The sequence below is a fragment of the Scyliorhinus canicula genome, chromosome 5 (genome assembly GCF_902713615.1).
Source record: "Scyliorhinus canicula chromosome 5, sScyCan1.1, whole genome shotgun sequence".
Taxonomy (NCBI): domain Eukaryota; kingdom Metazoa; phylum Chordata; class Chondrichthyes; order Carcharhiniformes; family Scyliorhinidae; genus Scyliorhinus; species Scyliorhinus canicula.
The window spans coordinates 11,349,300-11,376,117 of record NC_052150.1 but is presented as its reverse complement, the minus strand read 5'-3'; the positions used below and the strand labels follow the sequence as shown (position 1 = coordinate 11,376,117).

The 26,818-nt window shown below is 48.3% G+C and overlaps 1 protein-coding gene across 4 annotated transcripts in view; it reads left to right on the top strand.

Moving 5' to 3' along the window:
* Positions 1-23,757, top strand: part of limd1a (LIM domains containing 1a) — a 74,353-nt gene extending 50,596 nt beyond the window's left edge. For 2 of the 4 annotated variants that reach the window (XM_038796572.1, XM_038796574.1), the window contains exons 3-8: positions 2,988-3,055; positions 3,910-3,972; positions 8,248-8,378; positions 13,520-13,571; positions 15,133-15,201; positions 21,735-23,757. In XM_038796572.1, coding sequence (XP_038652500.1) covers positions 2,988-3,055; positions 3,910-3,972; positions 8,248-8,378; positions 13,520-13,571; positions 15,133-15,201; positions 21,735-21,869 — 518 coding nt within the window. In that variant the 3' untranslated portion in view covers positions 21,870-23,757. Of the gene's footprint in view, positions 1-1,644; positions 1,663-2,987; positions 3,056-3,909; positions 3,973-8,247; positions 8,379-13,519; positions 13,572-15,132; positions 15,202-21,734 lie in introns of those variants that run through there. The other 2 variants (XM_038796575.1, XM_038796573.1) reach the window with 2 other exon arrangements.
* Positions 23,758-26,818: the final 3,061 nt, after the last annotated feature.

The window sequence follows — 26,818 nt, the reverse complement described above, 5'->3', positions numbered from 1 at the left end:
GCATTCGTTGTGGAATTGCTGAGCTCTGTCTGTTACTTGCTGCTTATGTTGTTTGGCACACTAGTAGTCCTGTGTTGTAGCTTCACCAGGTTGATACCTCATTTTTCGGTCTGCCTGATGTTGCTCCTGGCATGCCCTCCTGCACTCTGCATTGAACCAGGGTTGATGCCCAGGGTTGGTGGTAATGGTGGAGTGGGGGATATGCCGGGCCATGAGGTTACAGATTTTGGTGGAGTACAATTCCAAACAACAGTGACCCACAGCGCCTCATGGATACCCAGTCTTGCGTTGCTAGATTGAAGTTGATCCCATTAAGCACGGTGTTCGTGCCACACAACATGGTGGAAGGTATCCTCAATGTGAAGACAGGACTTTGTCTCCACAAGGACTATGGTCGCTGGTCGCTCCCACTGTTAATGCCATGGACACATGCATCTGTGGAAGTTGGGTAAGGATGAGGTCTAGTATGCTCACCACTCTCTTGTTGGTTCCCTCACCATCTTCTGCAGTCCCAGTTTAGAGGCTATATCCTTTAGGAACCGGCCAGCTCGGTCTGTGGTGGTACTACCATTCTTGGTGATGGACATTGAAGTCCCCCCCTCCCCCACCCAGAGTATATTGTGCGCCATTGCCACCCTCAGTGCTTCCTCCAAGTGGTATTGAACATGGAGAAGTGCTGATTCATCAGCTATTGGTGGACGGTATGTGGTAATCAGCAGGAGGTTTCCTTGCCCATGTATTTAACCTGGTGCCATGAGGACTTCCAGGGCAACTCTGTGCTGCTACCTCTGCTGGGTCTGCCCTGCTGGTGAGACAGGGCATGCCTTGCAGACAATCACTATTCCTGGGTATGATTTTGTGAGTATGACCATTTTACGCTGTTGCCTGAGAGACAGCTCTCCCAATTTCGGCACGAGCCCCCAGATGTTAGTAAGGAGGAGTTTGCAGGGTCACCAGGGCTGGGTTTCCGCTGCCTGGGTCGATGCCAGGTGTTCCCATGGTGTCATTCCTTTGCGTTTTCTTCATAGCAGTGGCTATAACTGAGTGGTTTGCTGGGCACCAGAGACCATTTACGAGTCACCCGCATAGCTGTAGATCAGCAGGGGCATGTAGGCCAAGAACAGCAAATTTCCTTCCTGAAATGGCATTCGGCAACACGATGGGTTTCAATTGACAATGATTTCATGGCCATCGTTAGGCTTTTAGTTCCAGATGTTCTAGTGAGTTTAAATTCTGCCGAGGTGGGAATCGAACCCAGGACTCCAGTGGATTGTCTCTGGATTACTCGTCCAGTGACAATAGCTCGGTGCCACCATCTTCCCCCAGGATGGCGGAGGAGACCTGGCAGGTGGCAGTGTTACCAGCTGACAATCTGAATTAAAATAAAAGCAAGAATCGGACAAACTGCACAGAGAGGGACATACTTGACCATCAACTAATTTAAAAAGATGGCTGATTCTGATGGTTTTGGCTTTAAGTTAAATCAATCTCTTATGATTGTCAGCATTTCAACATCTTGCTTTTCATCTCCAGAAGCCATCAATAGGCGGTAGATAATACAACGGAGAACGCTCCCTCGAGAGTAGTGGGGGCATGGAATGCACTGCCTGTGGAAGTAGTTGAGTCGGAAACATTAGGGATCTTCAAGCGGCTATTGGACAGGTACATGGATTACGGTAGAATGGTGGGGTGTAGATTAATTTGTTCTTAATCTAGGACAAAAGTTCGGCACAACATCATGGGCCGAAGGGCCTGTTCTGTGCTGTATTTTCTATGTTCTCTCAAAACTGGATTAGATCCAAACTCTTGGATAAACACAACCAGTCTCCCTATTCCCACCCACCTACGCAGTTGAATCTGCCATTTCTAATGAGGAGCCTGTTGTCGGGTGTTTACGATTCGGTAGATATGAACAAGTCTTTGTTGTCGAATGTAGATTAACTGTTGGTCTTCATTGACTCTTAGAACTACAGTATTTACAAATATACAGGGCTCGATTCTCCGCTCCCCACGCCGGGTGGGAGAATCGCGGGAGGGCCGGGCGACTCATTTCACGCCCCCCTGGCGCCCCCTGCGATTCTCCCCCCCCCCCCCCCCCCCCCCCCCCCTCCCCCGCTCGCAGAATCACCGCTCGCCGTTTTTCACGGCGACCGGCGATTTTCCGGCCGAGCGGCCTGCCGTTCGCGACCGTTTCACGACGGCGGCAACCACACCTGGTCGCTGCCGTCGTGAACATTGGCGCCAAAGGCCCGTTTGAATCTTGTGGGGGGCGGAGAGGGGAGTGAGCACCACGGCCGTGCTCGGGAGGGGACTGGCCCGCGATTGGTGCCCACTGATCGTCGGGCCAGCGTCTAAAAGCGCCGCACTCTTTCCCCTCCGCCGCCCCGCAAGATCAAGCCGCCACGTCTTGCGGGGGCAGCGGAGGGGAAGATGGCCACCGCGCATGCGCGGGTTGGAGCCAGCCAACCTGCGCATGCGTGGCTGACGTCACATAGGCGCCGCCGTCGCGTCATTCTCAGCGCGCCGGGCGTCAAGGCCCGGCGGCCGAGAACAACGGAGCGCCGCTCCTAGCCCCCCGGGTGGGGGTGAATACGGTGAGAGGTGCGGCCTCCGAGGCCGTTGTGAAACTCGGCCGAGTTCACGACGGCCTTCCTGATTTTTCCCGGGAGCGGAGAATTCCGCCTACAGTAACGGGTACAAGCTCTGATCTGCTGCTGGTGTACATGGCTCTATCCAACGCTCAACTGTCCCTGGGTCATGCGCTCTCTTGTCACCTGTGTGAGCAGTATTGTTCGCAGTCCCGCGTTAACCCTACGTGTGCCAGACTCTTTCACTACAGAGCCCTCCCTCGCAATGTAAACCTCTCTTTCTCTCAGATGTTTGTGTGTTAACTCTGCGTTTCCAGAACCGTACCTCTTTATGACTCGCGCTCAAGAGTTTGTTTTTTTAAAAATCACTGATCCCTTTTTATTTTGCTGTCTCCATAGGTCGAAGGTTGCGGGGGAAAGCTTTCTACTTTGTCAATGGAAGAGTGTACTGTGAAGAGGATTTTCTGGTAAGGCTCGTTTCCATGTAGTAGTTTGGTGCTAACTTGGGTGTGCTGAATAATTTCCCTCCCAGGATGGATATTAATTGAGGATCAGCACGTTGCGTATGCCACAACCTCTGATTTTTGGGAAGTTGGAGGACATGGTCATTCTTTGAGAATAAAGGGCTGAGTTCTAACTTGACCCACTGGGCGAGAGTGCCCGAACGTGATACTGGGTCACGTTCCACCACCACCATCTTGGGTGAAGCCCCGAGATGGAGCAGGCAGATACTCTGGCCACCTAAGTGGAATGTGAAAATCTGACCACATACAGGCGGCCTTGAATGCCTGTTTTGAGTACAAACGGGCAGAGCATTTGCCATGCATTTGGATCCAGCGGTGAGCAGTCTAAACCAGTGACTCTTAAAGGAACCACTGGAGGCCGATCCAAAAAAAAAAGAAAGACGAGCCAGGAAATATGGGATTGCTACTCCTGGACTCTGAAATCTGTGCAGACAAGTCCAGCCTGAGGTTCCAACCTTCACCTAAACCCTTCCAGTCAGTTCAACATCCTAACCAGCCAATCTCCCCCCTTCTGACTCTCCCACCACCCCCACAATTGGTGAGGTGCCTTAAGCTTGTTGCTGGCCCTTTAAATGAGGTGGCGTCCTTGGTAATGGCTCTGGTCTCTTGCTAACAAGCATGGGAGGGCAGGCGGCCAGCTGTAGTGCCTGAGGTTAAAATCTGATCTAATACCTATCTGAACAAAATGGGAGTTTGAGGTGAAACCTCTGATCGGTCTAATGTCGTACCTTGTTCTCCCGCTGTGTATATATAGAATGTCGGAAGTCAGTAACTCCAATTTATTTTCCTCTCTCCAGTACTCTGGTTTCCAGCAATCAGCTGACAAGTGTTTTGCCTGCGGCCACCTGATAATGGACATGGTGAGTTGAGGACAAATGACGTTGTTATCTTCTGGCGACTGTAATCCTGCTAACTCCTGGAGATTTGGCATTCCAGTGCTTGGAGCCAATGCGTCTGAAAGTTGCAGTCTCGAGGTTGTAGCTACATTCCGATTTCTCTCTCCCCCACCCCCCCTCCCCCCGCACACGGTCTGCTCTGCAGCTTGTTTATTCCAGCGATGGAATTCCTATTGAAGCTGAGGCAGTTGTTTTGGTATCCGTTTTCCTCCCCTTCTGCATACACTCACCTGTTAACAAAGGCATTTTGCCAGGTGTTTTAAAACTATTTGAAAACAGAAAGCAGGGAGGGTATTTGGGCAGCATGGTAGCACAGTGGTTAGCACAGTTGCTTCACAGCTCCAGGGTCCCAGGTTCGATTCCCCGGCTTGGGTCACCGTCTGTGCGGAGCCTCCCCGTGTCTGCGTGGGTTTCCTCCGGGTGCTCCGGTTTCCTCCCACATTCCAGAGACGTGCAGACTAGGTGGATTGGACATGATAAATTGCCTTTTTGGTTAGGTGGGGTTACAGGCATAGGGCGGAGGTGTGCGTTTAAGTAGGGTGCTCTTTCCAAGAGCTGGTGCAGACTCGATGGGCTGAATGGCCTCCTTCCGCACTGTAAATTCTATGATTGATGGGGTATCTTTAATTCCCAAGATCTATGTTTTTTCGGGTTCTGAGTATGGTTATTGGGACAGAAAATTAAAACAAAAACAATGAAAAAATATGGTCATTGGGACAGAGCAGGACTCTGCAACCATTGGCTTAAGAGCTGCGTGTGAATCTTTCGCATCTCCTTCGAGGCTCCAAACCTTTTCTCTTTGGATTACGGTAACCTTTTTTTCCGGCTTTTTTCACATTAAGACAAGAAAACCAAGTGTTGTGTTTTTATGATGGGGCTGGCAGGCTAATGTTATGCTGCACTTTCTGGTTTCAAATGATTGTTTTAACAAAAAACATCACCGTGCTCCAAACAAACCTGTCTGATTGCTTTAGCCTTATCATGGCTGTAGATAACACCTTTAGTTCAAGGGACAGGCTTTTGGCGGTTGTGACAAGTATTATTTCGAATATAGCTGCAATTATAAATTATTCGAATGTGCAAGATCGGAAGCTGGTTTATTTTTTAGCAAGTGGAAATGGGCCCTTTTTACATTAAATTTATATGATACTTCATTATGCTTAAAAAGGTAGTCTGCCATATGTTTTGGTCCTGTCCAAAGCTAGAGGATTACTGGAAGGAGGTTTTTAGGGTAATTTCTAAAGTGGTGCACGTGAAACTAGACCCAGGTCCCCGGGTGGCTATATTCGGGGTGTCGGACCGGCCAGGGTTGGAAATGGGTGCGGAGGCAGATATTGTAGCCTTCGCCTCATTGATCGCCCGAAGGCGGATCCTGATGGGATGGAGAGCAGCCTCTCCACCCTGTGCCCTAGCGTGGCGGGGGGACCTGTTGGAATACTTGACCCTTGAGAAGGTTAAGTTTGAACTGAGGGGAAAGACGGAGGGGTTCTACAAATCATGGGCATTATTCATTATGCACTTTCATAACTGGATAACATCGAACATTAGTTGGGGAGGGGGGCGGTGTGTGTTGATCGTGACTATGGGTGATTCCTTTTTCTCATTTGTTTATGTGAACATGCGGGCTAATGTTTGGGGTTTGGTGGGAGGATGGGATCGTTGTTATTGATATGGGGATGGACATATCTGTTACTGATTATTGTTTATTGTTGGTGGGTGTGAATTTGGGAGAAAATGGGAGAAAGGAGGAGAATAAAAAATATTTTTTAAAAAAGGAAATCTGCAATTCTGCACTTGGCAATTTGCCATGTAAAATCAGAGACCAGGACAACCCTCCTGATCGAGAGTATTGAAAAGAAAATTGGAATTTCTTGGGCAGTGCCAAGAAAGTCCCGATGATGTTGGGAAAGATGGCAAAAGAGATTGAGGTAAATAAAGAGCGATCTTTTTAAAGAGCTTTACAAACTAGACCAGCGCACCAGCAGCAACAGTGATCCGCACCTCCAGAGCAAGATTAACATGGAGGCCCATAGTCACCAACACCCTCAGGATCTGGGGCCCGAAGAGAGAGAGATTTGGATAAGAAATGCCAAATTTTTATCCTATGGCTACCAATGTTATATTTTTGGCCATTTAAAAAAAAAAGAAAGGCTCTTCAGGTTAAAAAAAAAAGGTTGCTGTTAATTGGGATAGAGCTTCCACCTTGGGCACAGTCGGCAATTCCAGAGCAATTAAGTCCACTTCAAAAAGCCCTTCCACACTCCTCCAAGTTAGGATTCAGATACATCTGCATATCACCCTGCCCTGAATCTGGGCCAAATGGGTAGCAAGGTCCTCCTTCCTAACATCTGCAGGCTTGTGTAAGAAAAATCAGTTTGCTTTGGAATGGAATGGAGCCCAAATTAGTCGACGGAGGTATTGATGTTTGGGAACACAATTCAATGTTTCTGATGTGCTTTGACTACAAGCCGTGCCAAGTTTCCAATGATTTGTATCCTGTCAAACTCTGCAGCAGCTAATGTGAAGCAGAAACACCACCCCCGTGATGTTCCTTGAAAAGTCCTTCAAGATGGCTTAAAGTCGTAGTGCTGACAAAGCACGTCAAGCTATGTATTTGAAACAAAGCTAGTTTATTTACAGTACTTTAAATGATTCACACACCGTACCAAGGAATAGCTAAGAAAAGAACAGTATTAAATTTATGCTACAGAAATCTATAATATAACTAACGCCCTATCTCAACCTTCCTCCGACACCTTCTCCCAGAACTCTCGGAGGCACAGTCTATTTATATGACTACTATGTGGTGCCATCTAGTGTTGAGATACATGAACATCACCTTGTTAACCCTTTACACTCCCTACATTAGACATATCATTATACCCCCCCCCCCCCCCCCCCCAACACAAAGTGAAACTCCCGTCACCTCAACTGTCTTGTTGTTTGGACAAAAGCAACTTGAATATTAGTTGAATCTTGGGATAATTCCTTGTCTGTTGTAAAGAGAAACTACGGCTGTGCCTGTCGGTTTGGAGAGTGATGCTGTCACCACAGAAACCAACACCTACTTTGCACCAAGTGTCAGCATTGTAAGCTGCTTGCTCAGCAGGATTTGCAGGCATTGCAAAAGCCGCTTTGCGATTGACCAGATCTACCACTCCAGTGCGCATGTGATCTCTTGCTGTCTCTTTTTTTCTCTCTGTCTCTCTGACTCAGAAAGGACATCTCCAGTTTACCTTGTTGTGAGCTAACAATTCCATGCTTAAATTTATAGGCTCCCAGATGGCGCAGTGGTTAGCACTATGCCTCACAACGCCAGGGACCCGGGTTCAATTCCGGCCTCGGGTGACTGTGCAGAGTCTGTATGTTCTCCCCGTGTCTGTGTTGGTTTCCTCCAGGTGCTTCGGTTTCCTCCCACCGTCCAAAGATGTGCAGGTTAGGTTGGGTTACGGGATAGGGCAGGGGTGCGGGCTTGGGTAGGGTGCTGTTTCAGAGGGTCGGTGCCAACTCGATAGGCCGAATAGCCTCCTCCTGCACTGTAGGGATTCTGTGGTTTTCTAAAAAGATTAAAAGGCGCTGGTGCAGGTCGATCGGGTCTTTGTGGCTCCTCATGGCGGCTCTACCTCTCCACTATTGCCATAGTCCTCGCCTATTCCCAATGTGCCCAAAAAACCTAATGTTCTGTTTTTAATATACTCCACGACTGTGTACCACAGATTTCTGGGGCAGAGGGTTCCAAAGATTCTCAACCATCTGAACAAATTTCACATCTTCAGGAAGAAGGATGACTATCTATTTTTTTAAACCACACAATACTCTCTCCGATTCTTTTAAGTAAAAAAAGGCAAAATAATTAGGTGACTAAATGCTAATGAGTTAGCTTGGGAGCTTCTCATAGACGAGATACAATCAATTCATTAGCTTGTTTTGGCTTTGATGAACGCCTCACCTTCTATGTGTTGGGTGCCTTTGTTCCTTTCTGACTGTGAACAAAGAGATTTGAAAAATAACATCCATTGGGAATCCACTTCCATGTAAATGCCGTTTAGACACGAACTGCGGTGTCAGTCTGGTTGGCAGTCTAGTTTTCCCGGTGTAGCCAAAGCCGGATCACTCGCCCTACTCCATCCAGTCGAACCCCTCGTTTCTGGCCATCGTCGGCCAGAATATAAAATGCGGGTTTCGGTGTTGAGGGACTGCAGTCTGTTTGTCACCAATCATCTGTGTTCTCTGTGTTAGATTCTCCAGGCCTTGGGCAAGTCGTACCACCCCGGATGTTTCCGCTGCGTCATCTGCAATGAGTGCCTGGATGGGGTCCCGTTCACAGTCGACACAGAGAACAAGATCTACTGCATCAGAGACTATCACAAGTAAGGGATACAGTCCTTCCCTGTGGAGTATTGCAATAACTGACCTCACTCTTGGTGTGTCTTTCCTATCCTCTTTGTTACACTGATAACAAATCATCAGTTTGTTTGCAGGTGAGGGTAATAGAACATACAGTGCAGAAGGAGGCCATTTGGCCCATCGAGTCTGCACTGACCCCCTTAAGCCCTCACTTCCACATTATCCCCCTAATCCAATAACCCCTCCTAACATTTTGGACACTAAGGGCAATTTAGCATGGCAAATCCACCTAACCTGCATGTCTTTAGACTGTGGGAGGAAACCGGAGCACCCGGAGGAAACCCACGCACGCGCGCACACACACACACACACAGACACACAGACACACAGACGGGGAGAACGTGCAGACTCCGCACAGGATAACCCAGCGGGGAATCGAACCTGGGTCCCTGGCACTGTGAAGCCACAATGCTATCCACTTGTGCTACCGTAATGGTCAGCTCTGAGTGGAATACTGGACATTTGCTCTTTCCATACTCTGTAGGATGGTTGCTGAGGGCCAGCAGTTAACACGAGGCAGGTGTAACTGATTTTTATAATCTTTATTTCATGGGATATGAGCGTCACTGTCAAGGCCGACATTTGTTGCCCATCCCTAATTGCCCTTGGCCATTTCAGAGGACAGTTAAGTGTCAACCGCTTTGTTGTGGGTCTGGGGTCACATGTAGACCAGACAATCTGTCATAGTTCCATGGTCTCCACTACTGAGACTAACTTTATACTCCAGATTAACTCAATTTAAATTCCACCAGTAGCCATGGTGGGATTTGAACCCTTGTCACAAGAGCATTCGGCTGTGCCTCGATTACTGCTATGCCACCATCTCCACCTTTTAATACCATAAAAAATAGGAACAGGAGATGGACATTGAGTCCTTCGAGCCTGCCCTGTTATTTAACAGGATTATGGCTGATCTCGCACTCAGTCCGCTCTCCTGCCTTAGGCTAAATTAGGTGAGTTCGCAAACACGATGCACGGTTGGGTGGAGAATCGGGCATCCGGCCAAATTTGAGGTCCGTGCCTGGCGCTGATTTGGACGCCTTGCTGGTGGCGGTAACTAATAATAATAATTGCTTATTGCCACAAGTAGGCTTCAATGAAGTTATTGTGAAAAGCCCCTAGTCGCCACATTCCGACCCCTGTTCGGGGAGGCCAGTACGGGAATTGAACCCCCTAACTAGGTTAGCGCCCCGCGCCGGCATGCATTTAAATGTGAATAGCGGGTTGGACACAATATGCTCTGCACTTCCATGATGCTCCGCATCTCTCAAGCGGAAGTCTCCCGGGCGTGAATTACTTCAAGTATTGACAAATGTGGACTGGGCACCATGGTTGCAGAGGGGGAGCAGGAGGCAAAAAAACACTGAAAAACCATCGGGCCTGTGTGGGGGTGGCTGCTCGGGCCGGGAGCAGTAGTGAGTAGCGTTTTGGTGCCAAGTCCGTGGCCTTGGAATGTCACGCTCGGGATCGGGGTGGCCAAGCTCAGACCGCCCGCCGTCTGTCTTTTAAACTCACCCGTTTGGTGCTACCTCCAGGCTCCTGGCCGCTCACACTGCTGAGCGATGCCGGTGTCCTTTAATGGTTCAGAAGGCCTCGGGTCATCTGGGAGCCCACCCAGGCCGCCCCTCTGGACTCCCTCAGCCCCCAGCTGTATCATCAAGGGCCAAGCTCAAATCAGGAGCCAACCAAGTGTTGGCATTCCTCGAAGCGCTGCCCCATTGCAGAGGAAGCAGGGGCTCAGCTGAGCTCACCCCAAGCAGAGGGCACCGGCACCACAGCCTTTGGCACTTTCCCTGGTTCCTTGCCCCTCTCACCATTGTCCAAACCCCCCCCCCCCCCCATCCCTCCGGACCACCAGCGGTCTCCTCCTGGCGAGGCTGGCAGCGCTGACTGCCTCTGCCACCACCTCCCAGGCAGTGTTCAGAAGGTCAGACTGAGTCTGCGGCCCACCCATGGGGAAGAGGGTGTCCCTCTGTTTCTCACTGGCCTGGAGCTGTGGGTCCACCTCGGACACTCGACCTCGGGGTGGGTGTGTGGGGGGGGGGGGGGGGGGGTGCAGATCTTCTCTCGGCCATCTTGGTGGCTGCAATGAGTGTGTGGTAAATGGAGCGCTTAAAACAGCTCCAGCTGCCAGGCTTTTTGGCGCCACCTCAGGCCCCGGTGGCTAGAACGCCTGCTGGGCCGGCAGTTGCTTGTCATTCGCACCAGTAGAGTGCTGACCCATTAGCAAACCCTGAATTGTTCCCCGAATAGCGCCCCTAACGGGAAGGCGAACTGCACGTGATTCAGCCCGGGCACTTAGTCTCCCAAACGGCGAATTCCGTCCCTTATCTCCCTAACCCTGAATTCCCCCACTGATTTACAATCTCGGCCTCTGCAGCTTCCTGGGTAAAGGATTCCAAAGATTCACCACTCCGGAGGAGAAATTCTCCCACAAATCCATCGTTAATCTGGGAAAAAGATTTTTGCTTGTTTCTCACAAGAATAAATGTAATCTCCTGAGGCGACACAACATTATCGCTTGGCGCTGTGCCTCAGGAAAGGAGTCTTTGTTTCAGTTTAATTATATAGATTAAAAATAAATGATATGAAAAATAAACTTGCGGGTGATTTTATGCAAGCTATGGTTGAGGCTTCCAGACACTGGGAGTGTCATGGAATGTTGATCGGGTGAAAAACAATGAAGCATTGATCATGATGATGGGGAGGGATAGTCCTGCATGTATTGTTCATGTTTGAACCCATGTCCACAGAGAATTAGCCTGGGCCTCTGGATTCTAGTGCACTGGCATCACTATACCCCACCTAACATTACTATGGAAGCAGAAAGTATTGTAATCATGTCGTCGTCTGTGGGGCACAGTGGTTAGCACTGCTGCCTCTCAGCACCAGGGACCTGAGTTCGATTCCGGTCTTGGCCTGTGTTGAGTTGGCACGTTCTCCCTGTGTCTGCGTGGGTTTCCTCCTGGGTGCTGTGGTTCCCTCCCAAAGCCCAAAGATGTGTGGGTTGGATTGGGTTACATGGGAGTGCGCCGAGGTAGAGTGCTCTTTCAGACTTGATGGGCCAAATGGCCTCCTTCTGCACTGTATGGATTCTATGGCAGCTGTGGACGAACGAATGTGGCCTTCTCCCCATCCCCATATTATTCAAATGCCACTCACTGCCAGGAATGGTCCCCAAGGATGAATCTATCTGCTGTTACCACTGGCCCTGTTTAAATGGCTAAACAGCCTGGTACCCGTGGGAAGTTAACTCGAAGTGGCCCCAGAGCAAAGAACCGTAGTATCTCCAGCTGATCCTATATTCCTGTTGATCAGTGGAAGATATGTGAATTCAAAATAAAACAAAAAGAGCCAGCAATGACTTTGATTAGTTGGAATTGGGCATTAACTAATTAAATAAAACAAAACAAAATAAAACAAAAATAATTAAAAGTTTTTTCTCTCCGGTGGGAGCAAAGGAAAATGGACAGGAAGCACGAGCTTTTTTTGTTAACTTAAACTGTTTTAAATTCCGACTCTTGGGACCTGTTTGAGTGGTGTAGCCAGGAGGGATCTGGCCACATGGGCCGAACTGGTCAATGTGAAGTCTGCAGTTTGTGAGACAGAGCTGTAAGACAGGAATGAAGAGGTTTTAAAATCGTTACAAAGCCCTGGTGTGATTGAGATTACAGGAACACGCAAGAATAGGGAGTAGGTGGCAACACGGGGGCGCAGTGGTTAGCTCTGCTCTCTCACGGCGCCGGGGACCCGGGTTCGATCCCGGCCCCGGGTCACTGTCCGCGTGGAGTTTGCATATTCTACCCCTGTCTGCATGGGTCTCATCCCCCACAACACAAGAAGATGTGCAGGGTAGATGGATTGGCCACCTATTCCTGATTGACATGGGAGGCGAGGGTTATGAGGGGTCGAAGGAAAGTGGAGTTGATGCAACAGTCAGTTCAGCCATGAAAGGCGCCAGCTCCTGCCCTGCATGTTCTTATTATTGACGTCACCAAGTTTCACTGGTAAATTTTACCCACGTTCCTGCGAGGTGAAAGACAATGAGAATCTCTTCATAGATTGTCAGTCGATAGATTTTGAGTTCCATAGAATGATTGTGTCTGTGTGGAATGATCATTTAGTGCTCTTGTTGCAGGGGGAAAGGACAGGGAGACTGGCATCGGGCTGTGTTCTTCTGGTTTTAATGCTTTTGAAATAAAAGTGTTGGGAAAACTCCCATCAAAGGAGTTTGTTCAGTTTTCCCGGAGCTAAGGAAGGGTCCCAGAGGCTGGAGTGAACCACAAGGCTGTCGACTTCTGATGCCAAAATTTATTAGCAATGATTAGAAACCCTTTTTGGCGGGACGGTATTTTATGGCTTTCTCGTCCTCAATGGCACAACTATCCAACAAAGCGAAGGCTGGACTTTACTCCTATTCCGTCAATCCCAGTGGTGTGTTTGTTCCTCTCTATGCCAGTATTTACAGTTTCAAGCTCTGATCCGGGATTTCACATTGAGTCTATATTGAAGTGCGTGGACAAACAACAGTCGTTCCAATTCAATGTGGTGTGTGTGTGTTCTATTAGCATCCGGTGCAAATTAGGGGCGGCACAGTGGCGCAGTGATTAGCACTGCTGCCTCACGGCGCCGAGGTCCCGGGTTCGATCCCGGCCCCGGGTTTCTGTCCGTATGGATTTTGCACATTCTCCCTGCGTTTGCGTGGGTTTCGCCCCCACAACCCTGGAGACCTCAGTAATTTGGTGTTTTTCAAACTTTTTCTCCTGGGATCCAATTTTGCCAACCTTGGCGACACGCCACGCTTGCTTACTGTGACAGGGAACTCGCTTGGGCCTCACGATCTCGCTCCAATCAGGTCCACAGGAGGAGAGGATGGACAATGTGCATGTCCGGTGAAGAGTTCAGCCGCTTCCTTTGTGCCGTCTTCACCTTTGTGAGAATGGATAAATCCAACCTCACTCGGTGAAGTAAAGTTCTGTCTTGGTTTTGATTTCATCAATCAGCTTGGATTCTGTTTAATATGGTGCACTGTGGGCTTTGAGATACAGCCAGTGTAGATAAACATCTAAAACCTTGTGTCTTTCTGCTTACTCTTCCCTTCCAGAGTGTTAGCTCCAAAGTGTGCTGCATGTGGTCAAGCCATCCTACCAGCAGAGGTCAGTACTGCACTGAAGTTTTATTTGCTTTGGGCAAGATATGTAACTGAGGACAGTCACTGAAGTTAGAGCGAGCTTACGCCCCATTTTACTCACCAATATTGCTCAGTATATGGCTTCTTCCCCTCATAACTAGGCTGCTCTAGCTTGTAACTGTGGTTGCCATACTACCTCAATAGTTCTATATCTTGGTGGCCTCGACAAGACTTGTCTTCTCGCACAACCTTTTGAAGTGTGTCTACATATTATCCTGTTACGAGACAGCCTGTTTGCAAACTTCATTTCTAAGGCACTGCCCCATGTTAACAGCATCCATTTATAATTTCAACAACTGTTGGGCCTCTTGTAGAAGTGGTGATGTTCAGGGGTTCGAGCTCAGATTAGTGAGTTCCCAGAAATGTGTGGGGGGGAAGCCAGGAACAGAATTATCCCAATAATTCCGTACACCTGTGTGTGGATCCAGTGTAAACTTAGAAACCCGATTCCTCAGTTCTGTCTCTGAACTTCATGCCTACGATCTGGCGCCACTCAATGGCTGGAAAGAGAAATGCGCCTCTGTTCATTTGAATGGGTCCTTGCTCGGTGCTGTGTTACTTAGATAGCGTCAGTGGAGAAATAGCACTGACCATAATTGTCCCAAAAGGATGCTGGTCTTTGTATCTGGGAGATTAGAATATGGGAGGGTGGGGGGGTAGCGAGAGCTGTGTGTTGAAGTCCTGCTTCAGTTATACAAACCTATGGTTGAACCTACCACACCTGGAGTCACTATGGGCAGCTGTGGGGCACCACAGCTTTGGAAGATGATACTGTGCTTGTTGGGGGCTTTCTTAAATTCATTCGTGGGATACGAGTCTCGCCGGCTCGGCCAGAATTTATTGCCCATCCCTAATTGCCGGGTGGTAAGCCGCCGTCTTGAACCGCTGCAGTCCGCGTGGAGTACAGTGTAGATTCACTAGCGCCGTACCTGCATCCTGAAATGTAACATCACAAGGAGAGATTACGCACATGGGGGTTGTACCTTAGAAAACTAAAGAGTGATGTGATCAAAGTTTTCGAGATTATAAGGGGAGCTGATTGGGTAGATGGACAAAACTTGTTCCCACTGGTTGGAGAGTCTTGGGACTAGAGGAGCAGAGTCTGAAAAGCTGAGTTAGACCTTTACGGAATGAAATGAGGAAACACTTGGTGGCAGATGTTTGGAACTCTCTTCCGCAATTTGCAATTGATGCCCGGTCAATTGTTAATGTTAACCCCGAGATTGGTAGAGTTTATATGAACTAAACAGGTTCAGGATTTGGGGCAAAGGCAGGTTCCGTGGAGTTGAGTCACTGAGCAGCCGTTATTTAATTGAATGTTGCAACGTTGAACGGGCTGAATGGCCTACTGTTGTTCCCGTGTTTCCGGTTTTCCTGGGATGTGAGCACTGGGCACACTGCCCGGCACCTGGAAGCTGACCTCAAACACATCCTCATTGGGCGGGTTTGCTGGGTGATACAAGTTGACCATAGTGGAAATGACAACTGCTTATAGATATTTAACATTGATCCTCTTATATCCACAGGGCTCTGATGAAACGATTCGTGTTGTTTCTATGGATAAGGATTACCATGTGGATTGCTATCAGTGCGAGGTATGTGTGTCAATTTAAAGTGGCAGGAAACTGGAGGTCTAACTTGACCATAAATCTCGGATTAACGAGTCCCAGCCGAGGAAGAAAAGCCTTAAAATAAATGTATTCGAAGCTAGCAGTAATCATATAAAACCCAGCTAGTCTTTCTGCAATTTCCTTTTGAGTTACGTGACCATGCGACTCGGGAGATTTAAATTTGAATGTTGCCATCACGGTCAGCTTCCACTGCGGGTGGCACGGTGCAGTAGTTAGCACTGCTGCCTCACGGCACCGAGGTCCCAGGTTCGGTCCCGGCTCTGGGTCATTGTCCGTGTGGAGTTTGCACATTCTCCCCGTGTATGTGTGGGTCTCACCTCCACAACCCAAAGATGTGCCGTGTCGGTGGATTGGTCATGCTACATTGCCCCTTAATTGGAAAAAAATAATTGAGTACACTAAATTTATAAGAAATTTATATGCTTCCATCGCATATCAGCTCCTTCAGATCCGACTCCTCCCCCATAATTTGATGAGAGGATGTACCTTACCCCAGTCGAAATGCTCTGATCAGATTAAGAGCCACTCCAGACAAAGCACTGAGACACATTGTCCAGGCTCCCTCATCCCAATCATGGAAATAGGAAGTGGGTGAAAACTCGATTTAAGCCAATGACAGAATTCCACAATCCATTAATCTCATGTCCAGGGAAGTGACCTCACTCCCTTGAATTGCGGCAGTGAAGCGTTTGGGTCAAATCCACCAACAACATTGGGAATTAGTTCACATAGAACATACAGTGCAGAAGGAGGCCATTCGGCCCATCGAGTCTGCACCGACCCACTTAAGCATGATTTGCTGGGCTTCCCGCGCACCTCACACACCTATCCTCTACCCCGAAAACTTGCTCATCCTGGCCACCGTCATGTGTGCCCGATGGACTACCTTAAATTGTATCAGGCTCAGCCTGGCACATGATGAGGAGGTATTAACCCTGCTTGGGGCATCCACCCATAGACCCGCCTCTATCTCTCCTCCTAGCTCGTCCTCCCAGTTGCCCTTAAGCTCCTCCACTCCGCCTCCGAAAGCTCCTGGTAAATATCTGATACCCCCTCTCCCACCCAGGTACTGGAGACTACTCTATCCTGTATCCCCTGTGGTGGCAGCAGCGGAAAGGCCTGTTCCTGTTTTCTCAGGAAGTCGCGCACCTGCAAATACCTAAACCCATTCGCTGCTGGCAATTTAAATTTATCCTTTGAAGCTTTAAAGCTGGGAAAGCTCCCATCTATAAATAGATCCCCCATCCTTCAAATTCCTGCCCTCTGCCACCTCTGGAACCTGCCATCGAGCCTACCCGGTACAAACCTGTGATTGTTATAAATCGGGGTCCAAATCGATGCTCCCTCCACTCTCTTGTATCTCCTCCACTGCCCTCAGAGCCACCACTACCCTGGACTTGTGGAGTATCGGGCCGGCGAGAACGGCAGAGGTGCCGTTACCAATGCTCCCAGACCGGTGCCTTTGCATGACGCTGCCTCCATCTGCTCCCATCCCCACTACCCACTTCCTAATCATCGCTATATTAGCCGCCCAGTAGTAGCTGCAGACGTTCGGCAGCGCTAACCCACCCTCCCCCCGACTGCACTCCACTTTCTTCACTCGCGGGGTTTTACCCGCCCACACAAAGCCCAAAATAATTTTATTCACCCGCTTGAAAACAGCCCTCGGGATGAAGATGCGGAGGCACTGAAAGACGAACAGAAATCTGGGGCGGACCGTCATTTTCACGGTCGGTACCCTCCCCGCCAGTGATAGCAGCAGCATGTCCCATCTCTTAATGTCCTCTTCCATTTGTTCTACCAACCGGGATAGGTTTAACTTGTGCAGTGCCTCCCATTCCCGGGCCACCTGGATTCCCAGATATCAAAAGCTCTTCCCAACCATTCTAAGCGGCAGCTCTCCCAGTCTCTTCTCCTGCCCTCTTGCCTGGATCGCAAACATCTCGCTTTTCCCCATGTTCATTTTATACTCTGAAAAATTGCCAAATTCCCCCAAGATTCGCATTACCTTCCTCCATCCCCTCGAACGGGTCTGAAATATACAAGAGTAGGTCATCTGCGTAGAGCGAGACCCGGTGCTCCACCAACCCCCCCCCCCCCCCCGCGAACTAGCCCTGTCCAGTTCCTAGATGCTGTTAACGCCATTGCCAATGGCTCTATGGCCAGAGTAAACAGTGACGGGGAGAGGGGGCACGCTTGCCTCGTCCCTCGGTGTGGTTTAAAGTACCCCAACCTCAGCCGGTTCGTATGCACACTCGCTACTGGTGCCTGATAGAGCAACCGCACCCAGTCAATAAAGCCCTCACCAAACCCAAATCTTCCCAGCGCCTCCCACAGGTAATTCCACTCCACCCGATCAAAAGCCTTCTTCGCATCCATCGCTACCACTACCTCCACCTCCTCTCCTTCCGAGGGCATCACAATAACATTTAGATGCCTTCGAACATTGGCCTTGAGTTGCCCGCCCTTAACAAATCCCTTCTGGTCTTCCCCTATCACCCCCGGGACACAGTCCTCTATCCTTGTGGCCAGTATCTTAGACAGCAGTTTCGCATCCACATTCAGTAGAGAAATCGGCCTGTATGACCCGCATTGCTCCAGATCCTTCTCCCGTTTCAAGATCATTGTTGGGCGGAGAACTCCCTCCTCTCTCAATGGGCTAAATTGCTGGCTTTTAAAGCAGGCCAGCAGCACGGTTCGATTCCCGTACCAGCCTCCCCGGACAGGTGCCGGAATGTGGCGACTAGGGGCTTTTCACAGTAACTTCATTGAAGCCTACTCGTGACAATAAGCGATTTTCATTTTTCATTTCTTGCTTCGTTAAATGTCCTCACCAGCAGTGGGCTCAATATCTCTGAAAACTTCTTATAGAGTTCCACCGGGCAGCCGTCAGGCCCCGGGGCCTTGCCCGACTGCATGCCCTCCAGCCCCTTGATTATTTCCTCAATCTCAATTGGGGCTCCCAGCCCCTCCACCAGGTCCTCCTCCACCTTCGGGAACCTCAACTGATCCAGAAATTGCCTCATCCCCTCCACCCCAGCCGGGGGTTCTGACTCATATAATTTACTATAAAAGTCCTTAAATACCTAGTTCACCCCCGCTGGGTCCATGACAGTATTCCTGCCTCTACTCTATCCCAGCCTTGACGCTTGCCGAACCTTTGGGGTAAGAGAATTCTAACCCTTGGAGTGAAAATATTTCTCCCCATCTCAGTCCTAATGACCGGCCACTTATCCTGACACCATGTTCTACATTTCCCAGTCTGAGGAAACGGGCTCTTGACCCTGTCCAACCCCTTTCGAACTTTGTATGTCGCAATGTGACCATCTCTCTTCTCCTGGAGAGTAGAGGCCCAATTTACTCAGCCACTCATCATGCGACAATCCCCTCATCTCCGGGACCTTTGCTGTAAACTTCAAGTACGTTTATTCTTCAGTTATGGGCGCAGTTCAGTTGCAACAATAAGCAACATCACGATGGAGGCATATCAGGGGAACCGTACAATGCAAAGACTGCAGCCTCCACAGTAATAGCCACACCATCCATAGAATAACTGAGTATCCAATAGAGGGAGATCCAAATTCTGATCTCGGCCAGCTCAATGATGGTCTCATGTGAGAGTACCTTTCAGAAATGGGTGTTTATTACTGCAGTGATGTCAGAGTGGGTGGAGCTGGGCTGTCTGTCAGCTTTTTACTTTTGTTTTAGGCTGTTTGCTGCAGGGTGTGTTTTAGTTTCGTTTTCAGAGCTGGATAGCTGCAGTCACAGCCAGAAGGGGTATGAGGGTCTCTCTCTGTAACCTAAAGACTGTAAATCGATCCTGGTGATTTAAAACTAATAACAGTTGTGACTTTAACCTGATGTGCTTCTGGTAAAAGGTGTTTTAAGTCTTATGGATGTTAAAAGGAAAGCTTAAAGGATTACTTAGTATTGTATTCTTTGGGGGTTGTATTTGAATTAATGGTTGCTAAGATGTTCACTCTGTGTTTTTCATAGAATTATATTTCATAGAATTTACAGTGCAGGAGGCCATTCGGCCCATCGAGTCTGCACCGGCTCTTGGAAAGAGCACCCTACCCAAGATCAACACCTCCACCCTATCCCATAACCCAGTAACCCCACCCAACACTAAGGGCAATTTTGGACACTAAGGGCAATTTATCATGGCCAATCCACCTAACCTGCACATCTTTGGACTGTGGGAGGAAACCGGAGCACCCGGAGGAAACCCACGCGCACACGGGGAGGATGTGCAGACTCCGCACAGACAGTGACCCAAGCCGGAATCGAACCTGGGACCCCGGAGCTGTGAAGCAATTGTGCTATCCACAATGCTACCGTGCTGCCCACAGGTTTAAAAAGGTTAACTTGAGTTCATAGACTAAACATTGTTTTGTTTTAAAAAATACTTTTCTGCTGTGCCACACCTGTAGAGTGGGCCGTGTGCTCCCCATACCACAATCTCTTAAACGTTGCGGGTCAGGTGAACTCCATGATACACTTTGTGGTTCTCTAAACCCTGGCCCATAACAATGGGCACTAATAGCTGGATTTGTTTCTCCTTGGGTCTGAGAATATCGGGAAGGACTTCCACTCCACTCCTGCTGATTGTCCGATTGACCCCTGCTGGAAAATGCATGTATGTGGGTTTTGGATCCATGTGGAGAAGTGTGAGGTGATGCGTTTTGGTGGGAAGAACGTGAAGAGGGAATGAAAAATAAGGAGTAAAATTCTTAAGGAGGTGCAGGAGCAGAGGAGCCTGGGTGCAGATGTGCCTTGATCATTGGCGGTAGCAGGACAGGTGGAGACTGCAGTCAATAAAGCAGATGGTATTCTGGGCTTTATTAATAGGGGCATTCCGTACAAGAGCAAGGAGGTTATTCTGAACTTAACAACGCAAGTGAGACCTCAGCTGGAATATTGTACACCTTTCTGGGCGCCACACGAGAGGAAGGATTTGAACGCATTTGAGAGAGCGAGGAAGAGGTTTACAAGAATGGTTGAATGGAAACTTCAGTTGTGAGGGTAGATAGGAGAGGTTGGGACTCTTCTTCTTGGGGAGAAGAAGGTTAAGAGGAGATTTGATCGAGATGTTCATAATCATGGAGGGACAGGACAGAGTAGACAGGGAGAGACTGCTCCCGGTCGTAAAAGGACCGGGAACGAGAGGGCACGGATTTAAAAGAAGTATATGTGCTGAATTTTTTTTTTTTCACACAGCGAGTGCTTGGTGTCTAGAATGCACGGCCTGGAATTGTGGTGGAGGCAGGTTCAATGGAGGCATTAAAGAGGGAATTAGATGATTATTTGTGCAAGGATGCAGAGAAAAGGCAGGGGAACGGCATTGAGTCATGATGCTCGTCTGGAGAGCCGGTACAGACACGATGGGCCAAATGGCCTCCTTCTGCACTGTAACTGTGATTCTGGATGAGGGCTCGGTTAAGAGCAGCTTCCCAGTCAGCATTGTCCCAGAGCCTGATATGCTGAGAGTTAACAAAGGAGAATTTGGGCCACATTCCAGAGGGATACTGGTCTGTGTGCAGCAAGACCTGGATGACGTTCAAACTTCGGCTGATAAGTTGCAAGCAATATTTTTGCCTCGCAGGCAATGACCATCTCCAACTTCTAACCGCCCCCTCATGATGTTGAATGTTGAATCTCATGCCATATTGAAGGATACTATTGATCAATTTAACTGGAAACTGAACTGGACCAACCACTTAAATACTATGGCTAGAAGAACAGGTTAGATGCTGGGAATGCTACAGCGGATAACTCCCCACCTGACTCTCCAAAGCCTGTCCACCATCTACAAGGCACAAGTCAGGAGTGTGATGGGATACTCCCCACTTGCCTGGATGAGCGCAGCTCCAACAACACTCCAGAAGCTCAACACCATCAGCCCCGCTTGATTGGTGCCCCTTCCACCAACTTAAACATTCACTCCCTCCACCACTGACGCACAATGGCAGCACTGTGTGCCATCTACAAGATGCATGGCAGAACTCACCAAGGTATCATTGACAGTCAAGTAACAGAGAGTTAAGAAAACATTTTAAAATGGCTGTTGTTAGGATGTGGAATCATACAAAGGAACAAATTCGGAGATGCCATTGGGCCCTTGGAGCTTGCTTCACAATTGAATAAGATCACGACTGATCTGATTGTGGCCTCAATGCCACTTTCCTGCCTACCCCTGAAATGCTCCAACTTCCTCGTTAGTCAAGAATCTATCTTATCTCTGCCTTACAAAATACTCGATGACCCTGGCAGTCTGACAGGGCAGCTGAGAACAGAGGCATTTTCTCAGCAGAATTGGGTGCGTCATCAGTGCCATTGGTTGTTGAATTATTTCACCAAAGCAATCCACGTTGTTCCAATATGTGAATGGTTTCATTGGTCCCCTCACCATGCATGCCTGCCTGTCCCATTGTAATGATCCCTCCCACTCCCCCTTGCTAACATCATCTTGATGCTCATTTTTCTACCGTTTCTAGGAATGTGGGATGGAGCTGAATGACGAAGAGGATCACCGTTGCTACCCACTGGACGGACGCTTGCTATGCCACGCGTGCCACCTGCAACACATTGACAGCGGGACCCCTGGCTCCATCTACCAGCCTAAATACTAGACCCGCCACTAAGAGGTTCAGTTCAAGTCTGCCTAGACTGACGATGAAGCATTGAGTCTGATCACTTGGAAGAGTCCACACAATGGCAGTGATGTTAATGCCCGCTGAAGAGGGAGAAATCAGAAGCGGACACAAGGTTTTCAATGAGTAACATTTCTCCAAATACATTTTCGATCAATTCAATCGCAACGTTTATATAAAAAAAAGACAGGAAAGACTGATCTGAGAATCCCTGTTTTACAGAACCATAGTGTTACCAAAATGTATTGAAGTTAGCTTTACATGAATGTTCTAAAGGATGCACATTTTTTAAAAAGTTTTTTTTGTGTATTGAAACAGAATTTGTCATTAATTAAATTCCCAAAACAGGAACGGCTCTTTGTGGAACGGTCTGCTGCAGTATCAACGTGATTGAAGGGGGAAGTCGGTGGTGTTAGTGGCAACGTCACTGGACTAGTAAGCCAGAGAGACAGATGAAAGTTCCAGTGAATGTGGGCTCAAATCCCACCAGGGGTGTTGGTGGAAATTAAATTAGCTAAAAATCTGGAATGTAAAACTGGACTCTGTAATGGTGCCATCAGTTGTCATTAAAAACCCATCTGGTCCAGTATTATGAAGGCCTCCGGATCTGGTCTGGCCTATATGCAACTCTTAAATGTCCTCCGAAATGGCCGAGCAAGCCACTCAGTTCAAGGGCAATTAGGGATGGGTAATAAATGCTGGGTCTTTGCCAGCGACGCCCACAGCCCGTGAAAGGAGAAACAGAAATGATTGATTGGCACATCGACGATGCGTAACTCAGTTGGGGAAATGGAACTGCTTTGAGGATCTGCAGACATCTTTGGTGCTGTGTTTTCTGCTCTTTGGCCAAGACTGTTTTCCAGGTGAATTATTAATTTTTTAATGACTGAAATTCAATCCACTCTCCTGATTTAGTCGACACGTTTCGCTGTTCCAATGCTGAAGTGGCATCCAAATTTCAAATGTGACTCCCGGTTTCCTCCACCCACGCCCTGGATTTACGAAGATTGTAATCGTGTATGACGTGTAATAACTCGCATTGTAGCTGATTTGAAGAAAAAATATGATGGTCTTAATTTGAAGTGTTGGGATAAACTGAGGAATGTGCTTCTGGAATCACAGAATAGTTGCAGCACCAAGGAGACCATTCGACCCGTTGTCATCCTGCTAGCCCTTTGCAAGAAACAGTTCTCAATTAGGAAGTTCTATCATTTAAAGAAACCGAAACACATTGCACATCCAAAAAAAAATCTGAAATAAAAAGGTTAAAAAATGTATTGCATTCTAAATCGCAAAAAAACCCTCAAACAACAAACTCATGTTGGGAATCTACTTTTTGATTTTTATTTTCACCCATTTCATTTAAAGCGGCACGGTTCCAAGTTAAATTTCCCCTTGACCTTTCTTAAAAGTCTGAACTCAGATTCCACTCTGGGACAAGAAATGGGAAAATTGCATTCTCGGGAACGTCGTCTTTGCATATGGTCTCATTTATGGTACAGAAAATGGCCATTCTGCCCATCAAATCCCTGCCAGCTCTCGGGAGGGGGAAACCAATCAGTCCCATTCGCTCTCTCTCGCTCTCTCTCTCTCTGTCTCTCTCTCTGTCTCTCTCTCTGTCTCTCTCTCTGTCTCTCTCTGTCTCTCTCTGTCTCCCTCCCCCCCCGGCTCTCTTCCGCTAATCCTGTAAGTTTATTTATCTCGAGTGCAAAAACAAAAGTTCTTCCTCAATGCGGAAGCATTTCTATTTGATGGAACCTTAGCAAGGTACTGAACTCATTGGAAACAGTTAATAGCATGTAATTGATAAGGCAAAATTGCATATAAACAATGGGACATCAATGAAATAAAGAAACTTATGACATTATTTAAATATTCATGGCACTACATGGTTTTCCTGGTTGGGTGTTGCACTGTTGTAGTTAGGAAAACATTCGCAATTGGGGCTAGGTGGGGCCTCCAGCATTTGAATTCTAATCCAGCCCGTACAAGTGGAATGAAGGTCTCCCACCTGGAAGGCTTGTGTGTGAAGTGATTCCCTCGCCTGTAGCAGTGATTGTTACTGTTGCCAACCCTCCAGGATCGGTCCGGGGTCTCCAGGAAGCTGCTGGTTGCGACCCTGGAGAATAAAAAATCGGGGCATTAAAAAAAAAAAGATTGTTATCTTTTGCCATTTTCTTTATGAATTTATTTTTTTTATCAGATGCACAACTGTTGTAAATGGGGGTTTAAGAACAAAGGCTGTTTGGCCGATAGCCGAGCATCATCCAGTTGTTTTCTAATTGGCGTAGGAAGGTCATACGTCACAAGGGTGGATGAGTTGAAAGTCATGTGATGAAACTTCACAAGAATACATTCAGTCATGAGTTGACAACCCTGGTGATTGCACATGTCCAAACAATCTGCGCGGAGTTGGAAATGGTTTTCTAAATTTGGGCCGCGTCATGTTACTCAACTTTCCATGTGACATACTTGTCTGATTTTTAAAACATATTATGGAGCAATGCTAACTTTTTATTCTGGAGGGCAGCACGGTGGTGCAGTCGTTAGCGCTGCTCCCTCACGGTGCCGAGGTCCCAGGTTCGATCCCGGCTCTGGGTCACTGTCCGGGTGGAGTTTGCACATTCTCCCCGTGTCTGCGTGGGTTTCACCCCCACAACCCAAAGATGTGTCGGGTAGGTGGATTGGCCACTCTAAATTGCCCTTGAATTGGAAAAAATGAATTGGGTACTCTAAATTTATTTTTAAAACATTTCTTATTCTGGAGAGATGATTGAGAATGGGTTACTAACAATGGATCATATTACTGTCCTTGTCCGCAGCCTCTGATGGGGGTTTGCTTGCCTAGGTGGGAGGGTGGGGGATGGATATGTATGGCAGTGGGATTCAAATCTTGGCTTGTTTCCTGATCTTCCCCTGTTTTGATGATCTCTAATAAACGGGAAGGATAAATTGCAATTAAAATCCTTGTGTTTTTAAAAAATTCTTTCTTTGGGATGTGGGCATCGCTGGCTTGGCCAGCACTTGTTGCCCATCCCTAATTGCCCTTGTAGTGGCTTGCTGGGCCTTTTCAGTGGGGGGAGGGGGGGGGGGGGGCATCACTGTGTGGGTCTGGAGTCACATATAGGCCAGACCGGGTAAGGACGGCAGATTTCCTTCCCTGAAGGACATTAGTGAACAGATGGGTCTTTAAGACAATCGACAAACGGCCGTCATTAGACTTTTAATTCCAGATTAGTTTTATAGATTGAATTCAAATTTCACCATCTGTCGAACCTGGGTCCCCAGAGCATCACCCTGGGACTCTGGCCCAGTGACAATAGCACTATGCCACCATCTCCCCTTCTTCCATTTGTTTGCTAGTAATTTAAATGAAAATTATATTAAACATTAGAGCACAAGTTATATTGAGGAAAGATTAAATCAACGCAAATCTTAGTGGGCGATTCGGTAACCACAGTAACACATTTTCATCTGCGCTGGCTGTCTCTGTAAGGATTGTAGGGGCCGTGATGCTTTCCCCCCCGTCCCCGAGGATTCTGCTTAACGACTGACGATTTACAGAAATGTTCGCATTGCCCAACGCCGGGCTCAAACAAATCTCAAAGCTACAGAACTGTGCCAAGTGTAATCGGGAAAAGCTAACAGTCTGTTTCTCAGTGTAGTGGATGTTCCTCACTCTGTCAGTCCAGTCTTTAAAGATACCCCATCAATCATAGAAATTACAGTGCAGAAGGAGGCCACTCAGCCCATCGAGTCTGCGCCGGCTCTTGGAAAGAGCACCCCTCTTAAACCCACACCTCCACTCTATCCGTGTTCCCCCACCTAACCAAAAGGTCCAATCATGTCCAATCCACACGTCTTTGGGCAGTGGGAGGAAACCGGAGCACCCGGAGGAAACCCACGCAGGCACGGGGAGAACGTGCAGACTCCGCACAGGCGGTGACCCTAAGCCGGGAATCGAACCCGAGACCTGAAGCTGTGAAACAACTGTGCTAACCACTGTGCTACCGCGCTGCCCAAATACCCTCCCTGCTTTATGTTTTCAAATAGTTTTTAAAACACCTGGCAAAATGCCTTTGTTAACAGGCGAATCCTTACAACCAGTTGTCAAGTCCAGAAAAGCTGTCTCAGTCCCTAGAGGACCAGAGAAAGGGGAGCCTTCGGGGGAACTGAGAGCTCGGCCATGGTTTAACACAGTCACGAATGCTGAGCTACCTGTTATTTCTTTACCGAGCATTTATTTGCCGCGCTGCCCTGATCACCGTTTGATTCATTTCTCTTTGCTGGTTTATCAAAGAGTTTGCTTAAGCGAACAAGGTGAGAGTTTAAACTACTGCATTATCAATGAGCAGTGGAGTAACATACTTAACTTGAAATGACTGCTAACCTGGTTAATTTGTCAAAAATAAATCTGCCTGGTTTCCAGACTGCCTCTTTTGCTTTTGCAGTAGCCTTCTGAGATCTTTTCATCGCTCCTCTTCTAAGAATGTAAACTCAGTATCTAACTGTCCTAGTATTCTGGTCGCACCACAGGAGGGCCCCTCTTTAAGCTAGCGATCTCGTCTCCTACCTCACTCTTGCCGTCTCTGTCCTCTTCCACTACTCCTACCACCAGCCACACTTGTTTCTGCCCATCCTCTCGCCTGCAATATTTATTCACCATATTTACGTGGCATAATCAGAGAGAAGTTGAAGGGGGGGGAGGAGGCTCTGTCGCAGCACAGCGACCAGTTCACCTTGATGGATGAGGAGCTGCAGAGGGTGGCGGAGGCTAACAAAGGGCGGAGAGACGAGGTGGAGGACCTGTAGAACAGGCCAAGGAGGCAGAACTTACGAATCGTGTGCCTGCCTGAGGGGGTGGAGGGTCCGAGGGTGACCTAGTACTTCGCGAAGAAGTTGGCAGAGCTGTTCGGGGGAGGGGGACG